Source organism: Dendrobates tinctorius, unplaced genomic scaffold, assembly GCF_039654945.1.
Source record: "Dendrobates tinctorius isolate UK_male_01 unplaced genomic scaffold, ASM3965494v1 ptg000165l, whole genome shotgun sequence".
Lineage (NCBI taxonomy): Eukaryota > Metazoa > Chordata > Amphibia > Anura > Dendrobatidae > Dendrobates > Dendrobates tinctorius.
The window spans coordinates 6740898-6764959 of NW_027361832.1; the positions used below are offsets into that span (position 1 = coordinate 6740898).

At 51.5% G+C, this 24062-nt stretch overlaps 1 protein-coding gene across 2 annotated transcripts in view; it reads right to left on the reverse strand.

The window, feature by feature from the left end:
• SNX31 (sorting nexin 31) overlaps nucleotides 1-7279 on the reverse strand; it is a 74278-nt gene extending 66999 nt beyond the window's left edge. Inside the window, exons 1-2 of one of the 2 annotated variants that reach the window (XM_073550441.1) lie at nucleotides 7074-7274; nucleotides 679-753 (exon numbers count right to left, since the gene is read on the reverse strand). In XM_073550441.1, coding sequence (XP_073406542.1) covers nucleotides 679-753; nucleotides 7074-7133 — 135 coding nt within the window. In that variant the 5' untranslated portion in view covers nucleotides 7134-7274. Of the gene's footprint in view, nucleotides 1-678; nucleotides 754-7073 lie in introns of both variants that reach the window. The other variant, XM_073550442.1, reaches the window with a different exon arrangement.
• Between the last annotated feature and the right edge of the window lie 16783 nt (nucleotides 7280-24062).

Consider the following 24062-nt stretch of genomic DNA (forward strand, 5'->3'; position numbering starts at 1 on the left):
AAGCAGGGGTCACAGAGGGTGCCCTGCTGTTCTAAGGTTTCCGTGCTGGGTGCAGGAGTCTGGTCCGGTGTCCCAATCTTACCTGAGGAGTGGGGTACTACACCTCAGGAGGAGGTGCAGTACCTCTGTGGCGCCACACAGTCAATTATAGCTCTGTAGTGTCAGAGTCTACTAGATCAGCTGCAGAGCTGGTATTGCCATATTCCCCTCCCTGGACATCAGGAAAATCTGGGAAGTGGCAGGTGGGTCGCATCAATTGAGACACTTAACAGTGAACAGATAATTTCCTTGTCTGTATTAAAACTGGGGCAGAATAGAAAGTTGAGCATTAGCCCATGGGTCATGTCGCTTATTACATTTTCTGAATGGCATCTGAAGACCAGTCATTGATGGCAACTACTATGCTTTTCCTTTGCACCAGATTTGATACATCTTTTGTTCCAATATTTTTGGTTATAAACACTCCTCTTAGGCGCCCCCCCCCCTCCCATCACTCAACTTTGTTTTTCTCTAACCAAATCATAATTTTGTTTTTGCCAACATGCCTGTAAACTTTAATGGGTACTTCTCACAAGAGGGGAAAAAAAAAAAAAAAAAAAAAAAAAAAAAAGGATGTTCCACGCATGTGCACTATAGTGGTGGGAATGGTGCCTTATTATGGGCAAAGTTAGAACCTACCTGTTCATCCCAGTAATGGAGATCCCTGTATCGTGCTTTGAAAAACATAAAACCTTCCAGGTAGACAGAATATAGCTGAAATTAGAGTGTTACAATATTAGGTGCATTAATAACAATATCCGGTACAGTCAGTAATCATCACGATGACAAATTACTTGTCACCTCGTCTGCTCCATAATGCCAAAATGTAGTTCAGTTTAGATTCCTAGGTCACCCTTATTCACAGATTTACCGTATAATAATGTACTGGGTCGTTTGTTGAATTACTGATGAAATACTGCTTTATTCTGTACATAGTGGGCCAAATACTGCTCATGTTGGAAGAGGTGGGCCAGTGAAGCCTGTATTTACACAGCACGATTACTGAAGACTATTCCCCCAAAAACACTCACTTCTCAATAATCGTGCAGTGTAAACAGGCTGCTGATCACCCAACAAACAAAACACTCTTTTTTGGTGAAATAATCTTTTAGTCACTTGTCAATAAAAAAAAAAAAATCATGTGCTGCTGAGAACAATGGGAGCTTAGGAGCATAGAATGATCAGTTACCAATTGTTCTGTGCTCATTATAAGTGCCTGTGTAAACAAACTTAGTGATCACTAACTGGCAAACATGTATTCCATCCATTATTGTTTACAACTCCTGGTCATCTAAAGTAAACAAGTCTTTAAAAAGGGGTATTCCTATCTCCAAGATCCTATCACATAGTAGGAATGCGAACAATAAAATCTCCAAGTAGAAATGTAGTATAGTTCTTCTAATTAGCCATGTCGATTACCCAATGTGCATAGCAATGCAGTAGCTTAGATATCCATGGTTAAAACCACTCAGTGACAATTAACTGTTAGTGGTCATAATCATGGATACCCAAGCTACGACAGTGCTCTGCACATGGGATAAGCAACATAAATCAGAAGAACTATACTGGAGGCATTTGCCATTATTACACCTACTTCATATGAGAGGATCCTGGAGATGGGAATACCCCTTTAATAATGAAAAGAGGAGGACTCTCAGATATTTATGGCTTGTCTGTAAAAGCACGTGCATCAACATTCCCCATTAGGCAGATGATTGTGGTCAGTTTTATATGTGGTATCCTCAGACTGTAGAAGTTATAACACCACCCTCAAGAAAGGATGCAGAACAAATAGGAGTCATTGACCTCATACTGGAAAGCCCCATTAACTACAGATCTGAGGAACGTGGTCACAGGAGAGAATCAGAGAGACAGTACCACCAGATCTTAGCGTTAGAGACCTGGAATGAGGAAACGACCTATCAAAAAATGTGACAGCAGAAAACAAACACCGAGGTTCAGGAGGATCCTGCCCAACCACTTGGAAGAGGTGAGAAACCCAGAGATATTCTTAGGTTTCCCCATCTACTCAGTCTGTCCTGATATCTGACTAGAACTAAAGACCCCGTCTCACATAGCGAGATCGCTAAAGTGTCACCGATTTTGTGACGCAACAGCGACCTCGCCTGCGATCTCGTTACATGTGACACATAGCGGCGACAGGCCCTCCTGCTGGATATCGCTGATCGTGCTCGAATGTCCAGGACCATTTTTTGATCGTCGGTGTCCCGCTGGCCAGCGCGCATCACTGTTTGACACCGACGAGCGACCTCGTTGGCGACATAGGGACGCAGGCGGGAATCGTCAGAATAGCTGCTGTGTGACAAGGTCCCAACGACCGCCGAGGTCGTTATACGGATTGCTGGATCGTTGCTGCGTCGCTGGTGAGACCTGCCTGTTTGGCAGCTTACTAGCGACCATGTGGCGACGTAACAGCGATCCCTACCAGGTCGTATCGTTGTCGGGATCGCTGGTGCGTCCCTACGTGAAACGGGCCCCTAGCTTTCTATTACTGCGGTGATCCGACAGTGCTAGGTAGAATGTCAGAAGGTAAATCCAGGAAATGTGATATGTTAATCAGAACAACTGGGCTCCTAGAGTCCTAACTACTGGAAAGATTCTGAATACATACTGTATTCATACAAAGTATAGATCAAACATTTTATGTTTCATCAGTGACATATGTAAAAGTAGACAGAAACAGTCTCCTACATCAGGAAAATAGTCGGTGGGACTTTGTGAAAAACATACTAGTGTGAATCCTGCCTTACCAAATCCATTCCGGTTTGGTATCATGCAATTGTGGCGCCCCTGAGGCTCAGTCACCACAGAGGTGTGGTACCCCACCATCCAGGTAGGTTGGAGGCTCCTGACCACACTCCAACACAACACAGTAGTTCAGCAAAGCCACATTGCGGCTCCCTGCTTGGAGTGTAGCAGAGCACCTTTGGTGGTTCCCTGCTTGGAACACGAAACGTGCTGGGAGGCGGGTGGAGTTAGAATACATAAAAGAGCGGGAGGGTTTAGGATTAGAGGTCAGTCAGTCAGTGAGTCACTCAGAGAGGAGTGAGGACAGAAGATCCCTGAGAGAGGGATGGAGGAAGGAGGTGCTGCAGCAGATCTCAGTGACCTGGGTCTGCTGGAACGGGAAAGGAAAGAAGGAGAAAGACATTGAACCGAAACCTGATCTTCCATAAGAAGGAAAGACTAGTACGGAATGTAGGAGTAAAAGGGAACAGAGGACGTGGGTTAGAGGAAGAACCCTGCCTAGAAGTTCTACGCGCAAGGCCGGTGCCTGGTCCCCTAGGTTGTATGGACACTAATGGTTCTACAGCAGACACCGGTGGAGTAGTGGGCTGTAAATGCACTACTCCCATCTAAGACTTGGGGGCACAACAGCAACATTGATAGTGAGCCGGGACTCAGGAGTAAGGAGTCCCCGAAGCAGGCTACAGCTGTCTGCTGTACAAGCAGAGTTCTTGGGAACATCTGTCAGGAGGCACTCCAGTGTAACTCAGTACTAGGAGTACTTCACACTTAAAGGCGCTATAAGAGGAGACGTTCAGAAAGGCACATGTTGGCGGAGTGTTGGAAGGGAGCATTCCATCTGACCTGGAGGTTGAGTCCCTGACCCGGAGGACACAGCACGGAGGCAGGCACCTGTGTGTACTACAGACTGAGTAAAGCTTTGGAACTACAAGCTCTTGTGTCCTCCATTCCTTCTTGCGCCAATGCACCCAGCACCGCTACATCTGGGTACCAGCTTCTACACCGCTTGTGCCTCTCCTCTTCCCCGACATCTACACTGCTCTGGGGCTACAGCTCCACCATCTCGGCTGCAACACACCACCAGCCCCAGAGCATCTGCATGCAGCGTCGGCTCAACATCTCACTTGCCGAACACCACAGGTGGCGTCACGAACTATTCATTCAAACCATTACATTTCCCCCATTACTTGGGCGCCCAGGGCCACGGACCGGGTCCCCGCTGCTGTGACACATCCCGCTGATACCGGCCCGGCACAGAGTACCCCACGGCCCTGGGAGGGCGACCCAATATCACATGCCACAGAGAAAAAAAAAAAAAAAAAATGGAATATGGATGATCCGTATGGGATCAGTTTTTGGGGCTCCACCCATAGAATTAATATTGTCCTATGCAAACAATGGAAGAGACCAGTGACTGATGACTTTTATTCCACACAGACACCCGGACCCCTGTGGGGGGGGGGGGAAGGAAAAAAATCCTCATCTGAGCAGCCTTAATGAGCAACATTGGTCGCAGTGCAGGTCGATTTTAACAGGGACATTATAAGTACATATGCTTGTCCTAGGCCATGTTCACACATCACATTTTTTCTGCATTTTCTTTAAATTTTAAGCTACGGTACGTTTTACAGTCCCAGCAAAATCTACGAGATTTCTCGAGTCTCATGCACACGCTGTTTTTTTTTATTTCCCTGACCGAATTGGAAAACTGCTGCGTTTTCTTAACCCTTTAGTGACTGGGCCAAGTTTTTCAAACCTGACCACTGTCACTTCATGTGGTATTCTCTGGAACGCTTCAACAGGTCCAATTGATTGAGACTTATTTATAAAAATATCAGAAATTTGTAAAAAAAAGAAAAAAAATTCTAAACAGTAGCAATTTTCAAACTTTGAATGATTATGCCTTTAATCCAGACAGTCATACCACATAAAATAGTCATTAACCCCTGGAGGTATTTTCGCTTTTTCACTTTTCGCTACCCTTCTTCCCAGAGCGATAACTTATTTTTCTGTCAATATGGCGGTGAGGGCTTGTTTTTTTATGGGACGAGTTGTACTTTTGAACGACACAATTGGCTTTACCATGTCGTGTACTGGAAAACAGGAAAAAAATTCCAAGTGCGGTGAAATTGCAAAAAAAGTGCAATCCTACACTTATTTTTTGCTTGGCTTTTTTCTAGGTTCACTAAATGCTAGAACTGTCCTTCCAGTATCATTCTATCATTGTGTGCCAAGCTGTCGTTATTAAATTATACCATTTTGGTGCAGATACGATCTTTTGACCGCCCAATATTGCATTTTGATGCAGTGTCGTGGCGACAAAAAAAAGTGTGATTTTTTTTATTGTTTCATCCTGAATGAGGCTAATTGAAGTCTTATATTTTTAATTCCCCCCACACACACACACTTTCGGCATGCTTCAATAGTCTCCATGGGAGACTAGAAGCTGCCACAACCCGATCGGCACTACTACATACAGGCGATCAGTTCGCCTCTATGTAGCAGAATTGCTGACTTGCTATGAGCACCGACCACCAGGTGGCTCTCATAGCAATCCAGCACTGACAACCATAGAGGTCTTCAGGAGACCCCCCGATTGTCATGCCAAGCCATCAGTGATGCGCAATCACGTGATAGAGGTCACCGGTGGGCAGATTTCCGGAAGCACATATAATATGCCGCTGTCAGCGTTTGACAGCGGCATTTAACGCGTTAATAGCTGCGGGTGGATCGTGATTCCACCCACGTTTGTTCCGGCACAAGTCAGCTGTTCAAAACAGCTGACATGTGCCAGGAAAGATGTGGGCTCACCACCAGAGCCCATATCAAAGGTAGGGAGTACAACATCAGCGGAAAGGGGTTAAACAACACTTCCCTCATGCCTGCTTTACATCAGCACCATTTTTAAAATCTCCTTTTATTTTGTTAGACGGTTTATAATTGGAGCAGCAGTTTTTCAAGCAAATGTACTTTTTCAGGGACCTATTCAGTTTAGAAGTGACTTTGGCAGACCTATATGTCGTAAAATCACCAAGAGCGAGACAATTTTTAAAAATTAGCACCCCTCAAGGTATTCAAACTTCAGTCAGGTAGTTTATTAACCATTCGGCTGCTTTTCAGGAATACAAAGCAACATGACCGGAAGGGAAAATTTAATTTTTACCATCTAAAATGTCACTAATTTCTGAACAGGTGCCTATAGCTGGCAAACTCTAAGGCCATTATTTGCCTGTGAATTGCCATGGCAAACATCAGGAACACACAATCATGATGTCAGGGTGCCGATGGGCTTAAAGAGGAAGCCCCCACAGTCAACCATTTAAAATGTCATAGTTACTATTGACAGCAGCTTCTAAGGGGTTAAAAAGCCATGGTTGGTGCCAAAACAAGAGCGGATACAGCAAGGTGTCGGCGATAGCGTACGAAGAACAGGTGCTGCATTTTCACCAGTCGGGGGAACGTGGTTGTCTGATGTGAGGTCAGTTAAAAGACGTATTGGTGGTCACTAAGGGTATGTTTCCATGCAGTGTATTGCCGGTGCCCGCTCTGCCCAAAACGCTGCCCCCCCCCTTTCTACGCACAGTGATACCGCATGTGTTCATTGAACACACCGCATCATATACATTGAGTCTCCGCAAGATAAATAGACATGCTGCGGTCTAAAAAGACGCACCACATGTCCGTAATTTTGGGTGTGTCACCTGCATGCATAGTGAAGATGGGATTTCATAAAATGCCCTCCACTATGCTGCAACATCTGGACGCTGCGGCTGTAAGCAGCGTTCAATCGCAGCAAATCCAGATGTAATACGGCACGTGGAAACATACCCTAAGGGACTAAAACTGCACAATGTCACTTTGTTCAGCGTTTTTCAGCCATAGAAAGCAATGAGTAACTGCAAGAATGCCATTATCAGATTTTGCTGCGTTTTTGGTGCAGAAAACTCAAAGTTGCATTGTTTTGTTTTTGTTTTGTTTTTTAAAGCTACATAGAAAGTTAAAGACAGCAACCTGCAAGTACAACAAAGCCACAAAACACTTTCTGATTCAGTAATATTGCATTTCTCTACTACATGTTAATATATTCAAAACAATAGTTACCAAGCAAAAAAACAAAAGCAGCAAGTGTGAATTTAACATAAGTATTTGGCAAGTAGATGCCTATAATAAAATTCTGTAATATAGAGTTTATAAATATGATAATGCTTTCAGGATAAACAGGTTTAAAAAAAAAAAAAGTAAAAGCAGAAATTCTGATACTTAACCACATAATTTCCACCCAGGTTGTCCACAAGGTTTTCTGTGACAGGGATGCAGATATGCATGGCTAATCAGAAAGAGCAATGATCCGTAGTGTCAGAGGCAGCAGAGCTGAGCACGGTGCTGGAGAGGAGGACTGGTACTGCCGGAGCTCCCTACCGGGCGGGTGTCTCCTACCTGTATAGGGGCGGCTACACCTGTGACCTCAAAGCACACTGCTGATCACACATACACCTGTGCAGGTGGGCCGGACTGGCCTCCTTTACATCGTGATACAGAAACATCAGACATTTTGGTCATATAGTAAAAAAAATGCATTTAAAAACCGCACTCAGTGCTGTAAATTTTTGGATTTTTTTTTTTTTACTGGTAAAGCACATCTGCAAAAATCCTGCGGAGGAAAAACACATCGCAAAATCTCAGCAAATTATGATAAGGGTATAGGGCGTCTTTAAGACATTCTTGGGCAAAGCGAGCAATCTATTTCTTGTAGCCGCATCACTGGCAGCTGTGACGAAATTTTTGCAATGGTTCTGGGTGCGTCTTTTTTCTATTATTTAGACCACAATCACACATCCAGTATTTGGTCAGTATTTTATATCAGTATTTGTAAGCCAAAATCAGGAGTGGAACAATCAGAGGAAAAGTAGAATAAACTATTTTTGATCATGCACGTTTTAAGGTCGTTCAAACTGATCACAGACAGACGACACACAGGCGTAAAAAATGGACACGCGGGTGAAAATCTGGTGGAAATTCTAAAAAAAAATAATCTGAGTTTTCTGGATGTCTGCAGGCTCCCTAAGGCCTGAGGCGCAGGCCGTGCGCAGTATGCATTTGGTGGCGCCTGCGTCCTTTTGACGGTGCGCCGACCAGCGCCAAACGCAACCTGTTGCAATTTGGCGCCGGCGCCGCCAAACGCATACTGCGCACGGCCTGCGTCCTCCGTGATAAAGATAGGGGACGCAAGATGCATGCAGCGTCATGCGCCCGGAGGCGGAGCTACCGGCGGAGGCGCGGCAGGGGCGGGGCTTAGCGGCGGCCGTGCGCAGGCCGGCACTGCGTCCTGAAGCGCAAATGTGAAACCGGCCTAAGGCCAGTTCCACACATCAGTGTCTCTGGTACATGTGACAGTTTTCTCACATACAGGAGACACTGACACACGTAGACCCATTCAAATAAATGGGTCTATGCACATGTCAGCGTGTTTTCATGGACCGTGTGTCCGTGTGCAAAACACGCTGACCTGTCTGTTTTCTCCCGGACGCACGGGCCACAAAACAGGCCCCACAAGTGCACATGGAGAACACACATTGATGTCCTCAGTGTACACGGATGGCCACCGGGGAAGTAGCACTACTGTAAGCGCTGCTCCCCTGCAGGTGGTGCTGAACACGGCTGTCATTGTTCTCCCCTGCTCTGCCGCGGTCAGCGCGAGCAGAGGAGAATGGATGAAAGCCACGTTCAACACCAGCCCTGGCGGCCGCCCTTGTGGTACTGATACGGCACACGGTTGCCACCTGTGTGCCGCACGTAGTACACACACGGACACTGATATCTCCGGTACCGGCATATCAAGACGTGTGAAACCAGCCTCAAACTGTGTCCAGTTCTGATGAGGTTTTTTGGAGTTCTCATGAAAATGAATGGAGAAAGCTGCGCACACGGACACCTTATACCCGACAGCAGCAAACTACAGGGTTCTATTCTCAAGGAACATGCAGGTTCCAGTTTTGGAACCCACATATTTTTGGGAAAATCCTGTAAATATTCCATAAATGTGTGAGATGGGAATACTATTGTTTGGTTAGGGCTCAGTCACACGTATGTGTTTGTATCTTGTGTTTTTTCACTAACCGCACACTGACATATTTTGTTGGGCTAAGCTATGCATTTTTTGGTGAGTTTTTGATGTTGCAGATTTGCTGCAATAATTCTGCACCCATTAAGTAAAATAGGTTAGGCCGGTTTCACATTTGCGCTTTCGAGCGCAGCGATGGCCTGCGCACGGCCGCCGCTAGGCCCCGCCCCCTGCCGCGCCTCCGCTGGTTGCTCCGCCTTCCGGCGCATGACGCTGCATGCGTCCTGCATCCCCTATCTTTATCACTGGGGGCGCAGGCCGTGCGCAGTATGCGTTTGGCAGCGCATGCGTCCTTTTGACGGTGCGCCGACCAGCGCCAAACGCAACCTGCTGTAGTTTAGTTGCGCTTGGTGCATCATCAAAAGGACGCATGCGCCGCCAAACGCATACTGCGCACGGCCTGCACCCCAGTGATAAAGATAGGGGATGCAGGACGCATGCAGCGTCATGCGCCGGTAGGCGGAGCTACCAACGGAGGCGCAGCAGGGGGCGGGGCTTAGCGGCGGCCGTGCGCAGGCCGTCGCTGCGCTCAAAAGCGCAAATGTGAAACCGGCCTAAATTGTATTTTTTTCAAATACGTGCAGCATCTATCGAAATATATTGACTCCCTTCTCAAGAGGCATTGCCTGCTAACTCCACAGGCCGCTCTTCTCTCTATTGACCTTGAAGAGCTCGACCCTTCGAAAAGGTTTGTTATTATACAAATTTTCCTGGTGGTTAGGAATTCCCTGGCATTGGATGTGCAAAGTTTTCAGACATTTTGGAGAAAATCTCTTCGCACTACTCTTTGGAACTACGCTTCGCTATTATCAATAACAACTTAAAGAAACACGCAAAGAAATGGGATAAATGGAAATCAATTCCTATTACGGCTTAAACCACAGATATGCTGAACTTTATTGTTCAAATAATAAACGACATCTGCACTACGGTACGGCTGATGGAATACTCTCATAGATCTGGTCAACACATAACTTTGTTTTTTATACTGGTCATTAAGTGCCTACAGTTTTTTATGATATAAACTTAAGTTAGATACAGTTTACAGCTGCATTAATTTATTATGCAAAACTATGGAAATGTATCTTTGGAGTTTTCTCGTTTTTATTGTCACCCCATTTCCCTTCCCTTTCCTTCTCCTAATTGTACCCCTCCCCTTTTTTTTTTCCTAAAACCTTACCTTTCCCTCCTCACTCCTCCCCTTATTAAAACTTCAAAATCAATAAACACAGTTGAATAACAAAAAAATAAACGCAGCATCAAAAACTCACCAAAAACCGGACACAGACCAAAAACAAATGAAGATTGGCGCACCGACACTGCTGGAAACCGATTTTTTTTTTTCTTTTGACTACAAAAAAAACAAATAACGAGTGTTTGTCTCCAGTTTCACATGTGCTTATTGCTTGTTCCTAGTTCTGATGTAAATGTGCAGGAGGGCAAATACATAACTACTGGAAAGAAATGTCAAATATTTCAAGTGATTTTTTTTTTTTGGTCGAGGAACCTTTGTAACATTTAAAAGTGAAAGTTAAGACTTTTGATCTTGATCTACGTGTTGGAGTACGTACGGTGCACGTGAGGTTTTTTCTGGTGGGCGCACCCACTGAGTTTATCAAGAGAAAGCTGATTCAGGTAACGACGGTGTTTTTTTTCCCTGAATCTTCTTTTTTAGTTGTTTTTTGTTGGTGGTGGTTTTTGAGCACTTTTTCAATGTTTTTCCAGCATTTTTGTGGCATTTTTTTTACTGGCATTGCCAAATGTATTCCATTTGGAAATGGAGAAACCGCTAGGAGCTTTTCAAGCAAAAACACTAGAAAATTACTCAGATCGCCTAGAATTGTAAGGTATAAAAGCATCTTCAGAGCACAAAAATGTCTGGAGAATGGTTGGTTCACTTCTTCTTCATAACTATTTGGAAACCTGAAGTGGTTAAAAGAAGCACAGAAGACTGAACATATGAACGGCAAGCTGTTTCCACATAGGAATATGTTCATTCTTTTGAGCATTAGGCTGTGTGCACACGGTGCGTCTTTGATGCGTTTGTGCAGCATTTTTCCGTGCAGAATTGACACAAAAACGCTAAGGAATCCTTATGCCAGCAAAGTCAATGAGAATTCTGAATTGCTGTGCACGTGATCAGTATTTTTCCTTTCAGGATTTGCTATGTGTTTAAATCCGCAGCATGTCAATTCTTTGTGCGTCTTTGCCTACGTTTTTGACCCATTGAATGCACATGAAAAAATGCCTGCAAAAAACGCAATTTCTGCAAGCAAATACTCAATACTCAATATGCGCACTTATCCTATGCTTCCCATGGATTGGTGTCTCAGTCGGGTCCTGTCCAGCTCTGCCCTAATTCACATTGACATTGTTCAACACATGGTAAAGTTTTAATAATAGAGACAGGTTAGGACCGTTCTGATGGGTACTCCTTGTCGCGGTGGGATGGCTTGTATGCTTGTAATGACTTCACGTGATCTAGACTGTATGCTTCTGTTAATACATCCTAGAATTGCATTTGCCTTTTTGCTGCTGCATCACACTGTTGACTCATGTTTATTTTATGATCTATTAGTATACCCAAGTCTTTTTCACATGTGCTGTTGCTTAGCCCTATTCCTCCCATTCTGTATATGCTTTTTTCATTTTCATTGCCCAGATGTAGTTCTTTGCATTTTTCCCTGTTAAAAACCATTCTGTTAGTTGCTGCCCACTGCTCCAGTTTAACCTACTACTACCAACATACCAACAAACATGTGACTATGCACTCTAGCGTTATGGACAATGAAGGAGCCCTTGGGTCCCGAGTCACCCGACAGCTGAATCATAACAATACCTCTGTTGTTTCTGTGAGTATATTTGTATGATTGGTATTTTCCTTTATCCCTGTTTGTATTACCTTTTTAGTCTGGTTGGTGTATTATGGTACACTGCTACTCCTCTCTTCCCTGGGAGAGCTAAGTCAAGACACGTGGCCCCAGCGAGCTAGTGCGCCTCTAGCATTTGGAGACAGGGAAGGATCCCATGATCTTGAGACACCCAACAGAGTTGTGACATTAATTACATTAATGTCCCTAACACTAGGGGTACCCTAGCTTGCCCTGTTACCCGGATTACTTCTGATGGTGAAGACACCGGGGCCACATACCTTGCCTTAGCTCCTGAATCCTTATTGCTGAGTCCCTGTGATGGGGTAACTAGATGTTAGGAATATTTTTCTCACTCCAGTTGAAAAGTTGCATGGGTGTTAAGATTTGGTCTGAATATGGCCTCTGGAGGCTTACTCGAGCTGCAAGGCATTTCACGATGCCACCTAAATCATCACAAACACATTTGCCAGGAGCTAATTGCCATTCTGCTCCACTTCAAAATCTTTCTTGTGATGGCATACATTTATAAAGTTGTTCCTGTTTTTATAGTGTGCAGAAGAGCCATCTGAGAAGTAGTAGACCTTGCACAGTCTCCCCCTGTTCATTCTCAACATCTCGGCTGTAAGAAGGCTTTCTCCGCTCTCCAGCTTTACATCACTCCAGCTATACTCCTCTGTCCTCTACCACTTCTAAGCTGTAACATAACATAATATTAATATAATAATATCTAAAACTCATGAATTGGTTATTTAGGAAACATAAACTCTACACTTTTAGACTACAAGCTGAACAGATCTGAATTACAAATTTTCAGATTGAACCTGTTCATATAGTTATGTTTTGAAGTATGATCCCTTTGACATCCCAACTTGAGTTTTGCTACAGATGTGGCTAGGAGCATAGGAGGCACGTGATTTTTTTTTTTAACTTTATATCTTATTAATTTTTTTTTTTTGGAAATGCTTATGACATTAACGTCATATGACACCGACGGGCAAGCCAACGTCAGCTGCCGGCCGGCCCTTGATTGGCTTGTGGCTGGTATTGTGGTACATAGTGCTGGTCTCCAAGGACGCACATTCAACTGAAAAGAAGTGCTGGCATCGATGGCCCTCTGTACCAGACCGTGATTGTCGTGGCTGCTCTGGTGCCTATGGGCTGTATGATGCAACCTCAGGGGCCACACCTGGCCATGTGTTTCAGATTTCTGCCTTAACCTATGGCATAGAGGAGAACTCCACAACAAAGGCCCCGCTACCCGCATGTGGTCTGCTGAAAGATGTTGTGTGGCTCGCAAAAAACCTGTAGACTCCAGTTCTCATCTTTCCATATTCCACTGTATTCAAGTCTTCACGTATTTGCCAGCACAGCTGAACACTTTGGCATCAGGACCGGCGCATACCTTATGCTGCTGTCGCCATCGCCACAGCACCCCTTTGCACGGCAAGGACGTGGCCAAAAACAATAAGTGCTCCAGAGACTAAGATAAAATATACTGTAATAGGAGAGAGAATGGCGGCTGGGGCTTCTATGAGGGCACCTTATGGGGCAACTGGGGGAATTGTGAAGGGGGCACAGTATGTAGAGGGTCAATGTGGGAGATATTTTGGAGAGGGGCAGTGTGGGGTACATGACAGAGAGGGGTAGAGTGGGGGGACTCTACGGAGATGGGCAGTGTGAGAGGGATATTTCGCAGAGTAGTGTGAGGGGAACCTTACGCAGAGGGGCAATGTGGGGGTGACATTATGGCGAGGGGCTGTGGGGGGGGGGCATTATGGGGAGGGGCTGGGGGGGCATTATGGAGTGAAGCAGTGTGATGGAATATTATGGAAAAGAGCCGTGTGGGGGAAACATTATGAGAGGGGCAGCGCGGGAGAGTAATATTGCGCAGGCAGCACAGTGTGAGGATTTGGTTGAGTTTTTGTTGCAATAACTCGGTGTAAGTTTGGATAAGTTTAGATGTGCACACAGATTTTTTTTTGGACCAGAAACTCTCCAAATCCTTCTCAAATACTGAAAACTTTGTTCTGAGGATGTATTAATGTCATGACGGTGGTTCTGCCGATGTATTCCTCCCATTACCCCTTTGAATTTTTTTGCTGCCCTTCAGATGGGTTCAGTATGACACTGTTGCCCTTGAACAACAAAATGTTATTCCGAAGACAAGTTATCACCTATCCATGCTGATCGCTGGGGTTCTGACTGCTGCAACCGCCAGCGATCACAAGATTGGGACTTTGGAACGCCAAGGACTGGCCACCACAGGACCCTGTCCTGAATAGAGCAGAGGTGCATATGTTCGGCCTCCGCTCCATTCATCTTCCATCAGACCGTCAGAGATAGCTGAGTGCAGTTCTCAGCTTTCTCCAGCAGTCCCATAGACAATGAATGGCGCGGAGGCCGAACATGTGCAACTCTGCTCTATTCAGGACGGGGTTCTGGAAACTTGGGGTTCCACTGCCCCCAACTCGGGATCACTGCAAGGTCCATCTGTTTTTTGAGGGGGAGGGAGGAATAATCCTTTGAATAATGAGCTTTATTGGATTCAAATCAGCGTGATATAATGCATTTCTACCTGTAATGCCAATTAGAGGCTTGAATCTAAGTATACTTTTTCTGTATTACTTTACTGTACTTGTAGCTGACTCGTATGTAAATCTAGCTTTCTTACCTAAGGGGGCGTGTTCCTCAAGAAAACACCCACCGGAAGACTTGACCACACCCCATTGATATCAAGACTAGATTTACATACAGGGAAGAGGGGACCATATCTCAGGATCAGAGAGGCGCAGGAACAATAAATATATATAAATGTAATCATTGGAGTTATTGAACTTTGCCTGATCTTAATGTTCTTCCATGTGGTGTGAAGATAGATGAGCGAAATGTCGCCACCTTGTGGTCCAAAGTAGTCATGGTTTTTCCAAAAAAAATACTGATTTGCATTTTTTTTTCTGCCCTGTTTATTACCATATGTTTTAATGTGGTAACAGAAGATGCACTCATACATCATTACCCGACACCCTCATGTACCTTAATGAACAACCCAATGAAAAATAGACCAAGAAAGGGTTACTTAGAGTGTCCACAGACCTCTATGAACCCAATTGATGCCAAATTATTGTATCTGCCAGGAAGATTTATCACTTTTTTTTTTGCTATACAGGATCTGGGGAAAGTTAGCATATGAGGAGGCATCACCCAGTTTTTGGAGCACAATTTAGACGCTTGAGAAGATTGACTGAGTCTGTAAAAGCCGTCTATGGAGCTTCCTAATGAAAAAAAAAAAGGATTTAAGTAGATGCTGCACTGACAAAATATATGTATAGAGATCGCATTTGTATTTACTAAAATTCTGTTATGAAATGTAAACTTATCTGATCCCAACTCCTATACTGTACAGTTAATGACATGCAAGTTGTAGCCACTAGAGGGCAGTGATGTATTTGCATCCTTGTGCAAATTGGATTCATGACTCGGATCAAAAACAGACGTCTTCACTTTTTATTGCTTGATCCGCAAACCACAGACATGCAAACATCCCCATAGACTACAATGGCCAGCTCTAGCCGTACTAAAACAAGGACAGAACAAGTATATATCTAAAAAACGGCCATCTGAATGAGGCATTGGGAGGAGTAACAGCGCGGTCAGGTAGACTCACTTATCACTTTTTATTAGAAAAATCAGATGAGTATAATGTCAGCTGTAAGGTCTCATTCATTCATTTTTCATGTACTTGTTTTATCCGTGTTTTTGTGGACAGAACATGTGTCCAAAAGCATGCACTAGTGTGATCTGTTTTATTGGGGGTCAGACTCGCCCATTAAACTCAATAAATGTTTAAAAAATATGGCCGTCATACAACACTATCCACATAGGAAACTGTCTTTGGGCTATCATTATATTTTAACTTGTTGATGTATAAGGCTGTGCGTCCACAGTGAGTTTTAGTTTTGACACTGCATTTTCACTGCGTCAAAAACGCAGCGTCTTACAGATCCAGTAAAGTGGATGGGATTAATAGAAATCTCCTGACCGCTGTAAACTGACCTGCGGTAAAGTGTCAGTCTTTGCTGACAACACCAAACTATGTAGAGTAGGAGATTATAATCTGACCTTCATATCACAGTATTGCAAAACGATCTGGAGAAGATGTCTGAATGGGCAAACACTTGGCAGATGATATTTAATGTAGATAAATGTGCAGTAAAGCACCTGGGACGGAGTGATCCTATTGCTGCATATACAGTAAATGGGACCATACTCGGGACTGCAGAACAGGAGAAGAGCTTGGGTATTCTGGTTACAAGTAAGCTGAGCAGCAGTACTCAATGCCAGGCAGCAGCCGCAAAAGCAAACAAGATTTTAGGGTGTATAAAAAGAGAGAGAAAATCCCGTGATCCCAACGTATTGTAAGCCCTTTATAGATCACTGGTAAGGCCACATCTAGAATATGGGATCCAGTTTTGGGCTCCACATTTCAAAAAGGATATTCAGAAGTTAGAATCCGTTCAACAACGGGCAACTAGATGATTACAAGGGATGGAGGCCGCTCATATGAGGAGAGGCTGGAAAAGTTGGGATTGTTTAGCTTAGAAAAAAGACACCTCAGAGGGGATCTCATTACATGTATAAATATATGCGTGGTCAGTACAAAGGACGGCACAGGACTTATTCCTTCCAAAGACCGTACTAAGAACCAGAGGGCCCTCATTACGGGTGGAAGAAAGGCGATTCCGGCAGCTAAATAGGAAAGGGTTCTTTACAGTTAGAGCAGTCACACTGTGGAATGTACACAAAACATTGCAGGTTATAGATACTGTAAATTAGTGACAAAATGTACAATTGGTGGAGAAAGGTTGAATGTGATGGACCTGGATATTTAGTCAACCTATGGAACTATGTATCTATCTAAAAAAAAAATAGTCAACACAAAAATAATGTAACACAATAATACAATAAAACTTTATAACATATGCTAAAAGGAACCTGTCAGGAGCCCCAGTCTTGTCATACAGACGGGGGGGGATTCAATTTTTTTAACCACAGGTTCCCTGATTGTGCTAGGAAACCATGCCTATCTCTGTACTGTGTGTAGCAGTGCACTGAGCCCCCGGCGCATATCTCTGTACTGAACCCCCGGCGCACATCTGTGCACTGAGCCCGCCCCCTGCGCACATCTCTGTACTGAACCCCCGGCGCACATCTGTGCACTGAGCCCGCCCCCGGCGCACATCTGTGCACTGAGCCCGCCCCCGGAACACATCTGTGCACTGAGCCCGCCCCCGGAACACATCTGTGCACTGAGCCCGCCCCCGGAACACATCTGTGCACTGAGCCCGCCCCGGCGCACGTCTCTGTACTGAACCCCCGGCGCACATCTGTGCACTGAGCCCGCCCCCGGCGCACATCTGTGCACTGATCCCGCCCCCGGAACACATCTGTGCACTGAGCCCGCCCCCGGAACACATCTGTGCACTGAGCCCGCCCCCGGCGCACATCTGTGCACTGAGCCCGCCCCCGGCGCACATCTGTGCACTGAGCCCGCCCCCGGAACACATCTGTGCACTGAGCCCGCCCCGGCGCACATCTGTGCACTGAGCCCGCCCCCGGAACACATCTCTGTACTGAACCCCCGGCGCACATCTGTGCACTGAGCTCGCCCCCGGAACACATCTGTGCACTGAGCCCGCCCCCCGAACACATCTGTGCACTGAGCCCGCCCCCGGCGCACATCTGTGCACTGAGCCCGCCCCCGGAACACATCTCTGTACTGAACCCCCGGCGCACATCTGTGCACTTAGCCCGCCCCCGGAACACATCTGTGCACTGAGCCCGTCCCCGGCGCACATCTGTGCACTGAGCCCGCCCCGGCGCACATCTCTGTACTGAACCCCCGGCGCACATCTGTGCACTGAGCCCGCCCCCGGCGCACATCTGTGCACTGAGCCCGCCCCCGGAACACATCTGTGCACTGAGCCCGCCCCCGGAACACATCTGTGCACTGAGCCCGCCCCCGGCGCACATCTGTGCACTGAGCCCGCCCCCGGCGCACATCTGTGCACTGAGCCCGCCCCCGGAACACATCTGTGCACTGCGCCCGCCCCCGGCGCACATCTCTGTACTGAACCCCCGGCGCACATCTGTGCACTGAGCCCGCCCCCGGCGCACATCTGTGCACTGAGCCCGCCCCCGGAACACATCTGTGCACTGAGCCCGCCCCCGGAACACATCTGTGCACTGAGCCCGCCCCCGGAACACATCTCTGTACTGAACCCCCGGCGCACATCTGTGCACTGAGCTCGCCCCCGGAACACATCTGTGCACTGAGCCCGCCCCCGGAACACATCTGTGCACTGAGCCCGCCCCCGGCGCACATCTGTGCACTGAGCCCGCCCCCGGAACACATCTCTGTACTGAACCCCCGGCGCACATCTGTGCACTGAGCCCGCCCCCGGAACACATCTGTGCACTGAGCCCGTCCCCGGCGCACATCTGTGCACTGAGCCCGCCCCGGCGCACATCTCTGTACTGAACCCCCGGCGCACATCTGTGCACTGAGCCCGCCCCCGGCGCACATCTGTGCACTGAGCCCGCCCCCGGAACACATCTGTGCACTGAGCCCGCCCCGGCACACATCTGTGAAATGAGCCCGCCCCCGGAACACATCTGTGCACTGAGCCCGCCCCGGCGCACATCTGTGCACTGAGCCCGCCCCCGGAACACATCTGTGCACTGAGCCCGCCCCCGGCGCACATCTGTGCACTGAGCCCGCTCCCGGAACACATCTGTGCACTGAGCCCGCCCCCGGCGCACATCTGTGCACTGAGCCCGCCCTCGGAACACATCTGTGCACTGAGCCCTCCCCCGGCGCACATCTGTGCACTGAGCCCGTCCCCGGCGCACATCTGTGCACTGAGCCCGCCCCCCGGAACACATCTGTGCACTGAGCCCGCCCCCGGCGCACATCTGTGCACTGAGCCCCACCCGGCGCACGTCTGTGCACTGAGCCCCCCCCTCATCTCTGCACTGTGCCCCCCCGGCGCACATCTCTGCACTGTGCCCCCGGCGCACATCTGTGCTCTGAGCCCCCCCCCACATCTCTGCACTGTGCCCCCCCGGCGCACATCTGTGCACTGAGCCCGCCCGGCGCACATCTGTGCACTGAGCCCGCCCCCGGAACACATCTGTGCACTGAGCCCGCCCCGGAACACATCTGTGCACTGAGCCCGCCCCCGGCGCACATCTCTGTACTGAACCCCCGGCGCACATCTGTGCACTGAGCCCGCCCCCTGCGCACATCTCTGTACTGAACCCCCGGCGCACATCTGTGCACTGAGCCCGCCCCCGGCGCACGTCTCTGTACTGAACCCCCGGCGCACATCTGTGCACTGAGCCCGCCCCCGGCGCACATCTGTGCACTGAGCCCGCCCCGGAACACATCTGTGCACTGAGCCCGCCCCGGAACACATCTGTGCACTGAGCCCGCCCCCGGCGCACATCTGTGCACTGAGCCCGCCCCCGGCGCACATCTGTGCACTGAGCCCGCCCTCGGAACACATCTGTGCACTGAGCCCGCCCCCGGCGCACATCTGTGCACTGAGCCCGCCCCCGGAACACATCTCTGTACTGAACCCCCGGCGCACATCTGTGCACTGAGCTCGCCCCCGGAACATGTTTGTGCACTGAGCCCGCCCCCGGAACACATCTGTGCACTGAGCCCGCCCCCGACGCACATCTGTGCAGAGCCCACCCCCGGAACACATCTCTGTACTGAACCCCCGGCACACATCTGTGCACTGAGCCCGCCCCGGAACACATCTGTGCACTGAGCCCACCCCCGGCACACATCTGTGCACTGAGCCCGCCCCCGGCGCACATCTCTGTACTGAACCCCCGGCGCACATCTGTGCACTGAGCCCGCCCCCGGCGCACATCTGTGCACTGAGCCCGCCCCCGGAACACATCTGTGCACTGAGCCCGCCCCCGGAACACATCTGTGCACTGAGCCCGCCCCCGGCGCACGTCTCTGTACTGAACCCCCGGCGCACATCTGTGCACTGAGCCCGCCCCCGGCGCACATCTGTGCACTGATCCCGCCCCCGGAACACATCTGTGCACTGAGCCCGCCCCCGGAACACATCTGTGCACTGAGCCCGCCCCCGGCGCACATCTGTGCACTGAGCTCGCCCCCGGCGCACATCTGTGCACTGAGCCCGCCCCCGGAACACATCTGTGCACTGAGCCCGCCCCCGGCGCACATCTGTGCACTGAGCCCGCCCCCGGAGCACATCTCTGTACTGAACCCCCGGCGCACATCTGTGCACTGAGCTCGCCCCCGGAACACATCTGTGCACTGAGCCCGCCCCGGAACACATCTGTGCACTGAGCCCGCCCCCGGCGCACATCTGTGCACTGAGCCCGCCCCCGGAACACATCTCTGTACTGAACCCCGGCGCACATCTGTGCACTGAGCCCGCCCCCGGAACACATCTGAGCACTGAGCCCGCCCCCGGCGCACATCTGTGCACTGAGCCCGCCCCCGGCGCACATCTCTGTACTGAACCCCCGGCGCACATCTGTGCACTGAGCCCGCCCCGGCGCACATCTGTGCACTGAGCCCGCCCCCGGAACACATCTGTGCACTGAGCCCGCCCCCGGAACACATCTGTGCACTGAGCCCGCCCCCGGCGCACATCTGTGCACTGAGCCCGCCCCCGGCGCACATCTGTGCACTGAGCCCGCCCCCGGAACACATCTGTGCACTGCGCCCGCCCCCGGCGCACATCTCTGTACTGAACCCCCTGCGCACATCTGTGCACTGAGCCCACCCCCCCCGGCGCACATCTGTGCACTGAGCCCGCCCCCGGAACACATCTGTGCACTGAGCCCGCCCCGGCACACATCTGTGCACTGAGCCCGCCCCGGCACACATCTGTGCACTGAGCCCGCCCCCGGAACACATCTGTGCACTGAGCCCGCCCCCGGCGCACATCTGTGCACTAAGCCCGCCCCCGGAACACATCTGTGCACTGAGCCCGCCCCCGGCGCACATCTGTGCACTGAGCCCGCCCCCGGCGCACATCTGTGCACTGAGCCCGCCCTCGGAACACATCTGTGCACTGAGCCCGCCCCCGGCGCACATCTGTGCACTGAGCCCGCCCCGGCGCACATCTGTGCACTGAGCCCGCCCCCCGGAACACATCTGTGCACTGAGCCCGCCCCCGGCGCACATCTGTGCACTGAGCCCCACCCGGCGCACATCTGTGCACTGAGCCCCCCCACATCTCTGCACTGTGCCCCCCGGCGCACATCTGTGCACTGAGCCCCCCCGGCGCACATCTGTGCACTGAGCCCGCCCCCGGAACACATCTGTGCACTGAGCCCGCCCCCGGAACACATCTGTGCACTGAGCCCGCCCCGGCACACATCTGTGCACTGAGCCCGCCCCCGGAACACATCTGTGCACTGAGCCCGCCCCCGGCGCACATCTGTGCACTGAGCCCGCCCCGGCACACATCTGTGCACTGAGCCCGCCCCCGGAACACATCTGTGCACTGAGCCCCCCCATCTCTGCACTGTGCCCCCGGCGCACATCTGTGCTCTGAGCCCCCCCACATCTCTGCACTGTGCCCCCCGGCGCACATCTGTGCACTGAGCCCCCCCGGCGCACATCTGTGCACTGAGCCCGCCCCCGGAACACATCTGTGCACTGAGCCCGCCCCCGGAACACATCTGTGCACTGAGCCCGCCCCGGCACACATCTGTGCACTGAGCCCGCCCCCGGAACACATCTGTGCACTGAGCCCGCCCCCGGCGCACATCTGTGCACTGAGCCCGCCCCGGCACACATCTGTGCACTGAGCCCGCCCCCGGAACACATCTGTGCACTGAGCCCGCCCCCGGCGCACATCTGTGCACTGAGCCCGCCCCCGGAACACATCTGTGCAGAGCCCGCCCCCGGCGCACATCTGTGCACTGAGCCCGCTCCCGGAACACATCTGTGCACTGAGCCCGCCCCCGGCGCACATCTGTGCACTGAGCCCGCCCTCGGAACACATCTGTGCACTGAGCCCTCCCCCGGCGCACATCTGTGCACTGAGCCCGCCCCCCGGAACACATCTGTGCACTGAGCCCGCCCCCGGCGCACATCTGTGCACTGAGCCCCACCCGGCGCACATCTCTGCACTGTGCCCCCCCGGCGCACATCTCTGCACTGTGCCCCCCCGGCGCACATCTCTGCACTGTGCCCCCGGCGCACATCTGTGCTCTGAGCCCCCCCCCCCACCCACATCTCTGCACTGTGCCCCCGGCGCACATCTGTGCACTGAGCCCCCCCCGGCGCACATCTGTGCTCTGAGCCCCCCCCACATCTCTGCACTGTGCCCCCCGGCGCACATCTGTGCACTGAGCCCGCCCCCGACGCACATCTGTGCACTGAGCCCGCCCCCGGCGCACATCTGTGCACTGAGCCCCACCCGGCGCACATCTGTGCACTGAGCCCCACCCGGCGCACATCTCTGTACTGAGCCCCCCCCCATCTCTGCACTGTGCCCCCCGGCGCACATCTGTGCTCTGAACCCCCCCCCACATCTCTGCACTGTGCCCCCCGGCGCACATCTGTGCACTGAGCCCCCCCGGCGCACATTTGTGCACTGAGCCCGCCCCCGGAACACATCTGTGCACTGCGCCCGCCCCCGGCGCACATCTCTGTACTGAACCCCCGGCGCACATCTGTGCACTGAGCCCGCCCCCGGCACACATCTGTGCACTGAGCCCGCCCCCAGAACACATCTGTGCACTGAGCCCGCCCCGGCACACATCTGTGCACTGAGCCCGCCCCCGGAACACATCTGTGCACTGAGCCCGCCCCGGCGCACATCTGTGCACTGAGCCCGCCCCCGGAACACATCTGTGCAGAGCCCGCCCCCGGCGCACATCTGTGCACTGAGCCCGCTCCCGGAACACATCTGTGCACTGAGCCCGCCCCCGGCGCACATCTGTGCACTGAGCCCGCCCTCGGAACACATCTGTGCACTGAGCCCTCCCCCGGCGCACATCTGTGCACTGAGCCCGCCCCCGGCGCACATCTGTGCACTGAGCCCGCCCCCCGGAACACATCTGTGCACTGAGCCCGCCCCCGGCGCACATCTGTGCACTGAGCCCCACCCGGCGCACATCTGTGCACTGAGCCCCCCCCTCATCTCTGCACTGTGCCCCCCCGGCGCACATCTCTGCACTGTGCCCCCGGCGCACATCTGTGCTCTGAGCCCCCCCCCCCCACATCTCTGCACTGTGCCCCCCCGGCGCAGATCTGTGCACTGAGCCCCCCCCGGCGCACATCTGTGCTCTGAGCCCCCCCCCCCACATCTCTGCACTGTGCCCCCCGGCGCACATCTGTGCACTGAGCCCGCCCCCGACGCACATCTGTGCACTGAGCCCGCCCCCGGCGCACATCTGTGCACTGAGCCCCACCCGGCGCACATCTGTGCACTGAGCCCCACCCGGCGCACATCTGTGCACTGAGCCCCCCCCCCATCTCTGCACTGTGCCCCCCGGCGCACATCTGTGCTCTGAGCCCCCCCCCCACATCTCTGCACTGTGCCTCCCCGGCGCACATCTGTGCACTGACCCCCCCCCCCGGCGCACATCTGTGCACTGACCCCCCCCCCGGCGCACATCTGTGCACTGACCCCCCCCCCCAGCGCACATCTGTGCACTGACCCCCCCCGGCGCACATCTGTGCACTGAGCCCCCGGCGCACATCTGTGCACTGAGCCCCCCCCGGCGCACATCTGTGCTCTGAGCCCCCCCCCCACATCTCTGCACTGTGCCCCCCGGCGCACATCTGTGCACTGAGCCCGCCCCCGACGCACATCTGTGCACTGAGCCCGCCCCCGGCGCACATCTGTGCACTGAGCCCCACCCGGCGCACATCTGTGCACTGAGCCCCACCCGGCGCACATCTGTGCACTGAGCCCCCCCCCCATCTCTGCACTGTGCCCCCCGGCGCACATCTGTGCTCTGAGCCCCCCCCCCCACATCTCTGCACTGTGCCTCCCCGGCGCACATCTGTGCACTGACCCCCCCCCCCGGCGCACATCTGTGCACTGACCCCCCCCGGCGCACATCTGTGCACTGAGCCCCCGGCGCACACAGCTCCTCTATCTCCTGCTGTGGAGGACACTGCCATACATACGCTAATTTAAAACAGAAAATAATAGAAGCCATCAGCTCGATCACGTGACATCTTCATG